At 39.9% G+C, this 14,103-nt stretch overlaps 1 protein-coding gene across 3 annotated transcripts in view; it reads left to right on the forward strand.

Annotated features, from left to right (window-relative positions):
• The window catches only part of RAPGEF4 (Rap guanine nucleotide exchange factor 4), a 278,213-nt gene that overhangs the window by 56,891 nt on the left and 207,219 nt on the right, over positions 1-14,103 (forward strand). For 2 of the 3 annotated variants that reach the window (XM_024561474.3, XM_024561475.3), the window contains exon 4: positions 833-979. In XM_024561474.3, coding sequence (XP_024417242.2) covers positions 833-979 — 147 coding nt within the window. Of the gene's footprint in view, positions 1-832; positions 980-7,639; positions 8,043-14,103 lie in introns of those variants that run through there. The other variant, XM_045196251.3, reaches the window with a different exon arrangement.

Below are 14,103 nucleotides of genomic sequence, written 5' to 3' on the forward strand. Positions count from 1 at the left end.
AAGCAGACGCTGCTTTTACTCTGCTGTGGCTGCAGGAGGCAGCACGGCACCGAAAGCTCAGACTCTGCAGTCAGCAGTGGGTGGAGTCTGCTTTACTCACTGCGTCTGTGAGAATGGGGCTGTGCGAATCCACCTCTCTGGTCCTCAGTTTCCTTCTCTCTTCAAGATGGGTGGGCATAGCAGCATCCCTATTCCAGAGTCCTACTGAAATGTTATAACTGCCCCTCCTCACTAAAAACTTTTGTTTGCTTTTAAAAGATTTCCCCCTTTCTTCTTAAAGCAGATAGTAGTCATACGCAAAGATAACCCTGTCCACAAAAAGACTTGCATGAGATTATTACTAGCAGCTTTATTCATAATGTCCCCAAACTGGAAACAACTCAAATGTCCACCAATAGGAAAATGAATAAGCAAATTGTAGCATCTCCATGCAATGGGAAACTGCTCATCAGTAAAAGGAGAAAAAAACTACTGGTGCACGCAACAATTTGATGATTCTACAGACATTGTATTGAACAGAAGAAGCCAGACATCAAAGAGGGCATATTGTCGGATGCCTTTCACATGAAGTTCTAAAACCACCAAAACGCCTTTATTGTGCTAGAAATAAACCAATTACCTCTGACAGGAGGGTTTTAATAGAAAGGATCATGAGGGGATTTTTGAGGGTGACAGATATGTTCTATCTTTTGTTTTGGGTCAAAACTTGTTGAACTGTGCAATTAAATCAAGTGTTTTATTGTATACAAATTATACTTCAATTCAACTAAAAGACAACTCACCCATCTGTTAAGCGTTTAATTTTCTGATGACTAGTTTTTGGGCTTCTCAGGATGCAGTGACCATCTGTACTCTGGGAATTGGAACGGCCTTCGGAGAGTCCATCCTGGACAACACACCCCGCCATGCGACCATCGTTACCAGGGAGAGCAGCGAGCTCCTCCGCATCGAGCAGAAGGACTTCAAGGCTCTATGGGAGGTGAGCCCAAGGCTACTCTGTCAGTTAATGTGGCTGTGGAAGAGAAAAGGAGCTGCTGCACGGGGAACGGCATCACAGCCAGGCCCTAATGTGCTGAGCTGGGGAATGGAATTTAATTTCAAAACTTGTTTTTGAAATGAGTGAGTGAAAAAGCCATTTTGACACAAGATCCTTTTTTTTTTAATTTAGTGCTTGCTCAATTTTCTGTAGTTTGACATACCTTATAATTATTTCTCCAATGACCGTAGAGTGTTTTATGTATTTCCTCCCTCCTATTCCACAGATGTATTCTTAACCAGGGAACAAAATACTTTGACATTTTCTTTTGCATTTTAAAAATCATCACTGACATGTTCCCCGGTAAAGTGGAATGAATGGGGTTAACATCTGCTTCATTTAAATGCTTTTAAAAACGATGCGTCCCATAATAAGGTATGGGAAATGAAGGACCCGAGGACGCCTGGTTACTTGCCAACTTCAAAATGCATAGGTGGCACAGCAGTGGATGAATGCAACTGGGCCTGGTGGGTTTTGCACTTACTGCTGCTTACCAGCGCCCCTTAGGGTACTGCACTCATTTGTAAGAAGTACGGGGAATAAATCATCTTATATGCAGTAATGGCAAATGGAGCACTTAGAAAGGCCCAGCTAAGCCTTCCATCTTTCACGCTCATTCCGTTTCAGTTTTTCAAGCTTCTGATTTTAACCTGTGGTTGTTCCTTATCTTTGTCCTGGGCTCAGTATGTCCAAGTGTTAACCCATCGAGTTGGCAGGCTCCGCCACTTGTCCCAGTGTGGCAAAGATTTTAAACTTGATCTAAAAAGAATTTTGTGTAATCAAATAGTTTCCTCCAGAGCCAAACAAATGACAGATGCACTGAGGGAGCAAACCTGCCGGTGAATGAGTGATGCTTTGCCTTGAAAGTCCCGCAAAGCCTTGGAGGGCTTGGTAGTGAAACCTGTTACTTTTATTCTTGGCGGTAGTGAATAAATTGCGGGGTTACTTGTTTGAAATGTTTCTCTTAGAAAATATTAAAGAGCTCCCGCTGTCCTGTAAAGTTCAGAGACAAAAGCTAGTTTTAGGAAAGCAAAGCTGGAGTAGGTTTGCATGAGGTGTGTGCGGAGAGGTTTTCTGTCAATTAAAAGGGACCAAGCTCGAGGCAAATAAGCCATTTTTTGGATCTTTCATTTTAAAAGGTAAACTGAAAGATTCTGTTTTAAGAGGAAATTCAGAACACTGGTTTAAGAACACAGAAAGATTTCTGCCTGTGATGTGTGTCGTTGTAACCGCTTTTGTGTGATGACTGAGCCAAGTTGCTGAAAATGATGTTGGGGAAATATTGAAAACTTATTTTAATTAGGAGCCCTCAGCACTGTCAAGGAAGTTACTGAGAAGTTGATACCTGTGAACATGAAAAAACTACTTAAAAAATGTTCAAACCTATCAGAAAATCAAAAAGAACAATACAATAAACACCTGTATACCCGCACTTACTTCAGCAACTGTTAACATGCAACCGTATTTGCTTAGTATTTGTTTTCTTGAATCTGAATGACAGACCCATGACATTTCACCCTCAATATACAGCATGTGTACCTGAAAAATTAGAATATTCTGCTACATTCTGATAATAGCATTATTTCGCCTATAACACTAACAATATTCAAATATAATCTAATGTCCAGTCTGGAGTTCAAATTTCCCCAATTGTTCCATAACATCTTTTATAGCTGTTTTTTTTTCCCCAAATCAGGCTCAAAAAAGGAAGCATATATTACATTTGATTGTTATGTCTAAGTCAGTCTCCCTGTCTCTCTCCCTCTCTTCCTACCCCTCTCTTTCTCTGTCTGTCTGTCTGTCTCTTTCTCTTTCTCTCTCCATGGCATTGACTAGTTAAAAAGGCCAGGTCAGTTTCTCCCAAATTCAAGAATTGTCTGGTTGTTTTCTTCAGTATCTGTTTTGTATCCCTGTCCCCAGGGATTCCTGTAAATGGAAGTTGAGGCTAAAGACTTGATTGCTTTAAGCCAAATGATTTGGGCAAGAAAACATTAAAGGGGATACCTAGTACATTGGGAAGCTCATGATGTCTGGTTGCCTCCCTGTTAGTGATTCTGGTCAGATTTAGATGATAATAGTGAGTATATTTTAGTATATAATAGTGAGTGAGTGTATAATAGTGAGTTTAGTATATAATAATGAGTATATTATAATATAATAGTGAGTATATTTTAGGGCTGTTTTCCACAGATATTTCCATTAGAGAAAAACTATTAAATGGGGGTATAGGTAGTGAGGGTGGTCCTTGGTATCCCAAACCTTGCCACATGATTTTACAGCTCCATGGGTCCAATCCCTCATCTTTAACCTCAGAGCATGGTTTCTCATCTCCCCTGCCAGTGACTACACTGAATGGGAAAGGATGGATAGAGGCCTTAGCATGAACTCTTCTTTTACTGATGGGGGAGGGGAATCTCATCATGAGTAAGAGATTAGTCAGTATTTTATTTTATTTGCTCGTTCATGCACCTAAGTACAGGGCTCAAATTGGGTGGTCAATCAATTGTCTAACTAAAAGAAATCTCTGTTAATCAGAAGTTTATTGATGCGCACACTTGTGCATATGTAGTACATGATAATCCTAAGAAACTGTAAAATTCTAAAGTGCTTTAAAAAATTTTTTTTATCTTTACCTGAGGACATACTTATTGATTTAGAGACAGAGGAAGGGAGCAAGAGAAACATCGATGTGAGAGAAAAACATTGATTGGTTGCCTCTTGTATGTACCCTGACTGGGGACCAAACATGCAACGTAGGCACGTGCCCTGACTGGGATTCGAACCCTCAACCTTTTGGGGTTTACAGGACGACGCTCCAAACAACTGAGCCACACTGGCCATGGCTAAAGAGCTTCTTAAATAGAAAAGATTGAATTACATTTATTCTACTGTTTATTTATTCAGCAAACACTTTCGAGTATCTCCTGTGCGTCGGGTTCAGATACAGCAGTGAGCGAGACTGACAGGGTTCCTGCTCTCTCTCAGGGCGGGAGCTTCTGTTCTACTTGGAGGAGACAGAAAACAAACCAGCAAGTCAGTAACGTTGTTTCAGGGTGCAATATGTCATTATCTTTAAGTAGATTTTATTTCTCTTCTTTGAGTACAGGCAATCCATTGATGGCATGTATAACACTAATCTGCTAATAAAATATTTGATAACGGAATTCCTTGATTATGTCAAATAATAGAATTTATATTTCAGCTCTTCATTATACTGCTAACAAAAAAAATCTGTTAGCAAATCTGTCAGCCAAATGCCAAAAGGGAAAGATTGTGGATGGAGGGATTGCATAGCTTCAGAATTCAGGTAGATGCCTCAGCGAGCCATGAGGCTGCAGGTAGGAGGCAGTGCGAAGATCAGCTGCGTAAAGCCTCTCCCATCAGCAAGGGAAGGAGCTCAGAGTTAGGCCAGAGGTTCCGAAGAATGAAAATTAAATAACCTAGATCATGGGCCTAAATTTGCATGTTCCCCTCATTTGATTACTTACTTTCGAGGATTGCCGTGGTGGGCCGATTGTATGGCGAGCAACCTCGTATTTTGCTTTCTATCCTTACCTATATCCTTGCTGCCACTACAAGGGGCTCAAGGATAAAACACAAGGACCAGGATTCTGGGTTACTTCTTTCTCTGAAAATTACAGTCCCTAATCACTAACAGGTAGCATAGTCTAAAAATAGCTCTTTAATAGGCTGAGCAAATAGTCTATTTTAAATCTTACACTTGAACTTCAATGGCAACACAAAACTAGGGGATCCTGCTTCCTTTCCTGACCAAGGGCACGTTTCCTCGGCTCTCCACAGGTAGATCCACACTCCTTATGAGAGAACTCCATATGAGATTTTTGAATCCTATTCAGTTTCATCCCAAGCCCCTCTTGGTTTATATTCTCTGTTATGTTTTAAGTCAAATTAATAGCATCCAGAATTATTTTTAAAAATTGTTGTCATAAATGTGACCAGAAGAATTATTCAGTAGTCTCTACAAATGCATCAAATAGAAAAGATACTCCCCAAAATATAACTGAGGTAGCAGCTTGATGCTTTCCTTTGTTCACTACATTTGTTTTCTAATAAAAACTACTTTCTTTTCTCCTCCTTTTCAATATTTCAGTTGCCAGTTTGCAGTTAGATTTGAGGACGCTGGGATGTTCCACTTTTAAAGTTAGATCATATTTTCTTAGATTAAGTGACTTACAGGAAATTTATTGAGAGTTGATCAATGATGCTTCTGTCTTTTTACACCTCTTTGATATTAGAACTTAATAAAATATATTAACTACAGTATAAAACATGTCATTTTTCAGTAGCGTATCAAGAGAGGGAAAGGGAGAGGGAGGGGGGAAGAGAGGGAGAAAGAAGATAGTTATGTTTCTGGATTTTATTCAGAAGAACATTAATTTGAAAGTCTTGGAGTATCATTTTTAGTTTTGAGACAACTGCAATTTAAACCCTTTGAAACTAGTGAAAGCGTACAGCCTCAGTAAGGAGGTTGAGTGGTAAAGCAGTTAAGTGTAGGTTTGGGAGTTTTAAGCCAGTTACTAATATTTGATCCAAGATTATGGGTATTTATGATTGTCTGTGGCTCTTGGAATAAATAAAGGACTGATTTACTGTCCAATTCCATGAATTTCTTGTTAGCCCATACAAAAAGGTTTCCAAGGATTAGAACAACAAACGAGGGATTTTTTTTGGTTTTCTTGCTGACTTTCTGTCTAGTGAGTCCGTATAAGGATGCTTTAAGCTTTGCGGAGTCTTTGACGTCTTTATGGGGACTATTTCAACACACAACATCGAATGAGGAGATGAGTCCAGTGTATTCCAGAAGTAAATTAGAGAGACCCTCTCGAACAAATCCATGTAAGACGCTACTGAGAGGACCATGAACTAGTGGTCCACTAGTGTTTCAACTGCATGGACATCCTTCTGGACAAAAACTTTTCTTTACAATGAACCCTGTTTTAAAATGTTCAAAATAATTCTGTATTATGTATGTTCATGAATAAATTATTTGAAAAATCAAATAATTTGAAAGACAGCAATACAACTACAGTCTTTCAAAATAAAAGCAATATTTTAAATTTGTAGTCTGACTTATGTCAAAATAAAAGCTGTAATTTTTACCCAGAAACTTCTTGGCACACTACTGTGATTTTATTTTAACCCAGGCAAACCATTTCACAGAAGATCATTGTTCAGATGTAATGATTTTTTAATTATTATTTTTATTTTTATCTATAATTGAGTATAACATCATATTAGTCTCAGTTGTGCGACATGATGACTCGATGCTTATATATATATAGAGACGTGATGAGCACAATGAGTCTAGTTAACATCCATCACCACACACGGTTACAGTTTTTTTCTTGTGATGAGAACTTCTAAGGATTTCTTTCTCAGCAGCTTTCAAATACACAGTGCATCATTATTAGCTGTAGCCACCGTGCTGGACATCATATCTCATGACTTACTTATTTTGTAACTGGAAGTTTGTTCCTTTTGACCCCTTTCACTCACCACCCCCCACCCTGCCTCCAGCAGCCACCAGTCTGTTCTCTGTAACAGAAGCAATGCCTGAGAAAGTAAGCTTATTCCCCAAATGTGCCTGTGGCCTCAGTAACTGTTGTTAACTGACCAAAACCCTGTTTCATGCTTTATGGGGTTATAAAGCTGACTGGGAAAAATAAGAAATAGGTTCATGTTTCTGTATTAGAAAAAGAAATTGATTTGTAAGCAAGGATATTCCTAAGATCAATGAATATTCTTGAAGAAATATTTTTACATCTTCAAGGATCTCTAGTGCCTAATTTTCAGAGTGCTTTTTTGTCTCAGTTCTACCAGATGTGTTGGTAGTTGTGGGGCTGAAAAGCTTTTTAGTTATTTCTATTTACTGCCTCTTTGGACTAGATAGGGAGAAAAGACCTTTTCCAGTAATAATCTTTCAAGCCACTATGAGAATAGGAATTATTGAAACAACAGGAGCTCAGTCTTTGCCGATGTGCTTTAAAAACCATATTAGAATAATATATCTTTCAGAGGCGTCTGCTCCTGCTTGAATAGGCTTGATGTTCCTATCTGTCTTGGGCTGTCAGAAAAATTAAAGCCATATACTTAAAACATAATATCTCAGAATGTAAAAATCTCAGAAGTCCTTTGGGTGGGTTTTATTACTTTCTTTGGCATACAAGCAATTTCAGGTTGTTTCACTTTTACATCACTGTTAGGCTTTGCAGGTGGACTGGCACTTTGGGTGCGCGTCAGTGGGCCTGGGTGCAGAGGTAGGACTGCAGGACCCACCATCCTCAGACAGGCAGTCCCTGGCCCGCCTGTTAATGCACAAGGACCCACCCCCTCCTGTGAGGATTCGCTGGAGCCCAAAGGCTGAAGGCTCCGTGCTCCCTCAAGTCAGAAGCCTGTGCTTACTTTTGGGAACTTTGGATCTTGTACCATAGGGTTACTTCCCAGGCCAGAAATTTGCATCAAAAGGCTAAGAAAAATATATCCAAAAATAAACATGAAAGCCAAGACTTCATGCCAGGAACTCCAGCCACACACATCCTGTTGGCTGCCTCACTTGTGTCTCTCCTCACAGTTCTGATTCTTTCAAACCAAGCGGAAGCCTGCTTCGATGAGTTGGACCTTATGTCTGCGCCAGGGTCTCACTCCTCTGTCCTCAAGTTTTTCCGCGGAGAGACGAAGTGATTCAAATCCAGAAAGGGAGTGAAGTTATTAGGAGGGAACTAAAATTGAACAAAGAATATGTGTGTGTAAATATATGTATGTGTATAGGAAGTCTTTTCCTATTGCCTTTGACTGCCTGCGCTTCCCTGGAGAACCAGCAGCACCAGTTTCCTCCCTGTGGTCTGAGAGCCTCTTAACGGGAATACATACAGGCAGGTAATTGTCGGCGATGAAGATGCCTTTTGCTGTGCAAATAAAGGACAGATACTCACTGGATGACTGAGAGCTCTGAGAGACAGAAAAAGAAGGACGTATGCCCTACAAGGTCAGACTGGATTTTTTGTTCTTTAGTGGGGAAACATTACTGGTCACAGTTTGCATTTTGGCCTGAGGAGTTATACTCTAGAGCATCTCTGGCTTCTCCAATGAGGTTCCACCAGATCTAAATATGTGCCACGGCACTGACATAATTGGATTTCATTTTTATTGGTGGTGTGTGTGGGGGGGACAGAGTGGCAGCTCCTCTTTTTCTGATCGTGGAGGACGTTTGTTTAGCCTGATGATCTTAAGTATGTTTCTAAAAGATAAACAAAGACAGTTGTTCATATCTAGGCAGAGTCATATTTATCACATTAATATTAAACATATGTGTTTATCTGCCGACATGCTTGAAAGGCGTATATTAAAAATAAATTTTGGGCAAGGAAACAGATTGAGAGTGATGGTATTTCACCCTCTGGGCGCCCAGTAGGAATCTTGCCTACAGCTCTCAGTCCTTATGAAGTTCTTAGTGTTTATGGGAACTCTGTTACATTATTGATGACTTGAAGTCCTACCAGCTCTGCAGCTATGATCTCACTATTTCTCAGAAGACAATCAGGGGGTCTGAACAGATCAAGGCTCTGCTGGCAGGTGCCAGGAATGGCCAGCTGCTGCCAGGTAGGCCTGTTGGTAGGGTGCTGTAACAGCAGTCATTCCTCCTGAGCTGGAGTGCCTGTGGGTGTTCATTTCAGGAATGTGCATGGGGTACTCAGGTCTTTTAGGAGTTTTTGTTAACAGAGGTTCTGAAATTCCTCCCATGGCTGTGCATTTGCCAGCGTGCTGTTGACACCTCTCCCCTCCCTCTCCCCTGCTTTTATCTTGGAGCTGCCCTGTTCACCCTCTCAGCTAACATACGGGGCTGCCTGCCTGCAAAAGAGCTGCTGGACTCAATGTTAATTGATGCCACTTTGAAAATTTCATCCCTAAGAAGCTTCTGTCATATTCAACAAACATCCTTGGTTCCCACCCTGTGGAGGTATAAAATGCACCACGTCTGTCTTTCTGGTTCACAGTCTCATGGAGAAGACGGACAAGCATCAACAGCAGTCACCTGGATCTAAGATGAACTGGAGAGCACTGTAAGAAAGATCAGTGTGCTGAAGGACATATGGGGGCGAGCAGGGAGAGACTCATTTCCACCAGGGAGGGTATCATTTCATCCGAAGACAGAGAGATCTGGTTCTGAATTCTTGCGGCTAACAAGGCTGTTTTTCAGCTTCCTTAAAGGCTTGGGGTCAGTTAACCAAATTACAGCGTTGGAGGCAGCCTCATCCCGAGGGACTGACCACACAGAAGAGGCATGGCTCTCTCTCCCTGCATTCTGCCTTCTCCTCCTGGGGGGCCCTGGTGGGTTTGGTCATGGGTCTGTCCCCCTGCCCTCTGAGGGCGTCGTGTGTTGTATTTCCAAATGCCTGGCTTTGTGTTTTGTTGGTTGTTCAGTCATCGTCTGGAGAAATACACTCTAAGGTTTTAATGGGTCCCCCAGGCAAAGGCAGTTCTAGTTGGGAAAACTTTAAGAACTTGAGACTTTCAGAAGGAACTCGTGGTGTGGACTGGGGATATTGTTAAGCTCTTTATGTGTAGGAAGTTCTGTGGTCATGGGACTTTCCTGCTCTCATGGGGCCAAATTCCATTCTGCGAGGTCTCCAGACTGCCAAGGAGAGGTTAGGGCACAGTCACTGGGGCAGAGTATCTGACACCAATGAAGGAGCAGCAGGAAATCCTGTGAAAAAGACGGACGGCCCTTCTGAATTCCTGCCGTCTTGCTGTGATTGATCTCTCTGACCTCAGCGTTTTGAGCTGTCTAGCCCAAGCCAATAAATGCAAGACAGACCTTCTAAAGGTTATTGATGTGGTCAGTGGTCTGGCCTGAAATTCTGATCTATTCTTGCTTTAACCCAGCTTTGCTGGATGACTGTTTGGAAAGCTCCAGCTTCCTGAGACATCTCTTGGCAAAATAAAGATGCCTTTATTTTAATCCTGCTTTTCTGATAAAGTGCTCCAAGTTGATGTTGATCAAGCACCCAGGTGCCTGGTGAATTGAAAAATTTAGTGCCCTCCTTTTTGGTTTGCAAATTCAGGAAGGCAGAGCCACCAGTTATGTGAATGGAAAGGAAATGTATAGCAAGCACAACAGGTCATATTGTATCAAAATATATTATTTCAAAGGCAAGAAGAACTTATTGGTATCCTTCATCACTTATAGTTATAGTTCTTAAAACTGGTGCCACATTAAAATTACCTGGGAAGCTGTTTAAATTCCCATGTGTGGGCCCTCCCTAAACCAATGAAACCAGAATGGAGCATGGGCATCTATAGCTGCTTCTTCTTTTTCTTTTAAATATACTTTTAAAATAAAAGTATATTTTATTGATTATGCTATTGCAGTTGTCGCAATTTTTCCCTTGTACTCCCCTCTACCCTCCTTTTGTCCAGAGTCCTCCCCCTTAGTTCATGTCCATGGGTCATGCATGTATGTTCTTTGCCTTCTCCATTTCCTATACTATTCTTAACACGCCCCTGTCTATTTTCTACCTACCATTTATGCTTTTTTTAAGGAAAAATATTTTTCATTTACAACTGACATACAATATTATTTTAGTTTCAGGTATACAATATAGTGATTAGACATTTATATACTTTATGAAGTGACTGCCTCTAAATTTATATGGAACTAGAAAAGACCCTGAATAGCCCAAGCAACCTTGAAAGAAGAACAGAGATGGAGGTATCACGCTTCCTGATATCAAACTACACTGCAAGGCTCGAGAGCCCAGAAATAAAGCCGCACCTCTACGGTCAGTTAATCTGTGACAAAGGAGGCAAGAATGTACAATGGGAAAAATATAGTCTCTTCAATAAATGGTGTTGGAAAAACTGGACGGACACAACTAGACCACTTTCTTAACATCATATACAAGAGTAAACTCAAAATGGATTAAAGACTTAAATGTAAGAACTGAAAGCACAAAACTCTTAGAAGAAAACCGAGACAGTAAACTCTTGACATAGCTCTTGGCAATATTTTTTTCTATATATATGTCTCATTAGTAGCTTCATAACGCTCCGCAGATGGGCCTACTGGGCAGCCAGGCCTGAGAACTCCTGTCTCCTGGCAGTGGGCTCCGGCGATCCCCTCTGCTTCTTTGTCCTTGCTGCTCCTGCACATACCTGGTTGGCATCTTTGCCCTGTGTCAAGGCCCTATGGTTGAATAATATGTTTTTCCTTACTGGTCTGTATTAAATTTTTTAGTGTAATTTTTCTTTTTCTCATACAGACATTCTACTTCCAAATTGGGGTCTCTGGCACGTTTAAGTGATAATGGCAATCAGTACTTTAGGGACAGAGTGAGTGGGGGTTATTTATTTATTTGCCTATGTGGTCTGGTTATTGAAAGTGTGAGAAGAAGTTACAAAATTACCCCCCAATTCTATCCTCCTACAAACACACAGTCTCTTAGGTTTTGGAGAAATGGTGTTGTCACCTGCAGCTCCTGAAAAATTTAGAGTGAAAATGGAAAGTAATATCTTGGTATTATAATGAAGAGTATTGAACTCATGGTCCTCTGGGTTGAGAGCCCCCAGTTGCCCACATTCTATACTTGGAGAATCACTTTTATGGGACATATTTCCAGAATAACAATGACTAGTTTTAAGGGAATGAAAGCTTTGATGATTCTTGATATATATGATCACATTTATGTTCAATAGCTTTATTCAGCCATCAAGAGGCTTGGAGAATGCCAATACACCCAGCCTTGCTCAGCATAATATTATGTATTTTTTCCATTATAGTAGGCACTGTTATTGTCATTGTGTTTCTTTGATTACTCCTGGGATGCTTAAGATTTTCTTATATGTTTCTTTACTGGTTATATTTTCTCTATGAGGACATGTTACTCATTCATACACTGGCATTTATTTATCAATCTGTCTGAATGCTTTATTTGATCAAGACCTTAACCCTTTGCTATGATTTTAGCAAATATTTTATCTTGGTCTATATACTTCTCATTTTTAAATAATATTTAATGCATATGAATTCTAAATGCATTAACTTCACCATAAATCTGGCTATTTCATGATTTAAAAACTTTAAAGTTTGTTTTATAAAGATATCAGCTTACTTTTCTTTGTAGCTGATTTGAAAAATAACGTGATATAAGTGATAGTATGTCCTGTGGTAATAGAATAACTTACTTAGTCCATTGGCAGGTAGGTCCATGTGTGGAATTTGGAAAGAGCAGTGGTCCATGACAGGTGCTTCCAGTCTGGGTTCATGGCCCTGGGGAATTATGGATTAGCTACCGAGAAAGCCGCAAACCTCTCTTCTTTTTTTATGTCTGCACATTTTTCTGAAAAGAGGGCCCATAGCTTTCATCCTCATCTGAAAGGGATATGTTACCCCCCAAAGACTGAGGACCATTTTCTATAGAGCCAAAAAAACCCCAACAACAACCTTACCAGACTCTGTAGCCTGTTCCCCCTTTTCACAAGAGAAGGATGAACATTTTCTCTCAATTTCATGCACAGAAGTGATGGTAAGAAGAGAGATAGGAAAATAATTTTCATTGTGGCTTTATAGGCTTTGTCATTGGTGTGCAGAAAATCTTTATGTAGTGACAAAGAAATCATTAGGAAAAAAATGCCAGTTTCAGACTCAAAGAGAAATGCTTTACAGTAAGAGATTCTACCAAAACCTGTTTTTAAAATAAATATTTCTAATTTATGGATCCACTGGCCTTTAAGTAGAACACATTTTCATATTTTGTACTCAATTCCAAAACAATTAAAGTTTAGTAGCAGGTTTTCATGGAAGTGTGGTTTTGTATTCTCAGTTCCATACCTTCCCCTGAACAGTCCACATTCAATATTGCTCATAAAACTAACTGGACAACTTCAGACAGTAGCACTTTTGAAAATTAGCGATAGAATGGCTCATTATGCAGAGCAAGAATTGTCTTCTTTTTTATTTTAAAGAAATATAATTTATTGAGACTAGGTAATTATGCATTTGGTAAAACAATTCAAAAAGTGCAACAGGGTGTGTGTGTGTGTGTGTGTGTGTGTGTGTGTGTGTGTGTGGAAAGTATGCTTTCCTCCTACCTCAGCCCCTAACCGTCAGCTCCCTTCAACTCTCTGTTCTCACCTTCTTCTGTAGAATATTTTATGGAGAGTATTCTCTTTGGTTATTAGACAAAATTTCCAGAGCTTACATTGACTCTCTTTCTGCAGCCTTTTGAGAAAGAAAAAAAAGGTTTAAAATTTCTAAAAGAATCACAATCTTCACACAAATTGGCCTCAGCAGACCTACCAGGATTTAGTTTACTTTCTCTTTTGCTTTACTATTTTATTAAATATCAACAACTTGAATATCTTACTACCATTTTCTGACATTTTAAAAATTTTATAGATTTTATTTTATTTGTTTATTTTAGAGAGATAAGAAAGGAGGGAGAAAGAGAGGGAGAGAAACATCGCTGGGTTGCCTCCCACACACCTCCAACTGGGGACCTGGCCCACAACCCAGGCATGTGCCCTGACTGGGAATCGAACCAGCAACCCTTTGGTTCACAGGCTGGTGCTCAATCCACTGAGTCACACCAGCCAGGGCTATTTTCTGATGTTTTAAACCTGGGAAACATTATCACAAAATGTGACTGTGGTTCAAATAGAAAATTTTAACTAAGTATGTAATATCTTTGTAGTATAATTAATTTTATTTTTTTAGTTATTAAGAACTAGTAAGTTTGTCAAAAATTCAAAGTATTATACATGATTAGTAATATTAAAAGTATAAGAAATAAAAATAAAAATATTACCTCTTCCAGCCTGAATAGAGACAGTCATGTGGCTAAGAAATACCATGTTGATACCATGCTAGTTAATAAAACATGGGGAATTGTTTGGGCACTAATTTCCCGGGAAGTTACCCCTGTAAATAACCTCTAGATACCCTCCACATTTCCTGAGTTGATGTATATGTCTACTAACCAAGGCGAGCATCCCTTGTGGTGCACGTGACCTTGTACCCATGGCCCTTGAGAGTATGAATATTTACGTTG

This window comes from Desmodus rotundus, chromosome 2, assembly GCF_022682495.2.
Source record: "Desmodus rotundus isolate HL8 chromosome 2, HLdesRot8A.1, whole genome shotgun sequence".
NCBI lineage: Eukaryota > Metazoa > Chordata > Mammalia > Chiroptera > Phyllostomidae > Desmodus > Desmodus rotundus.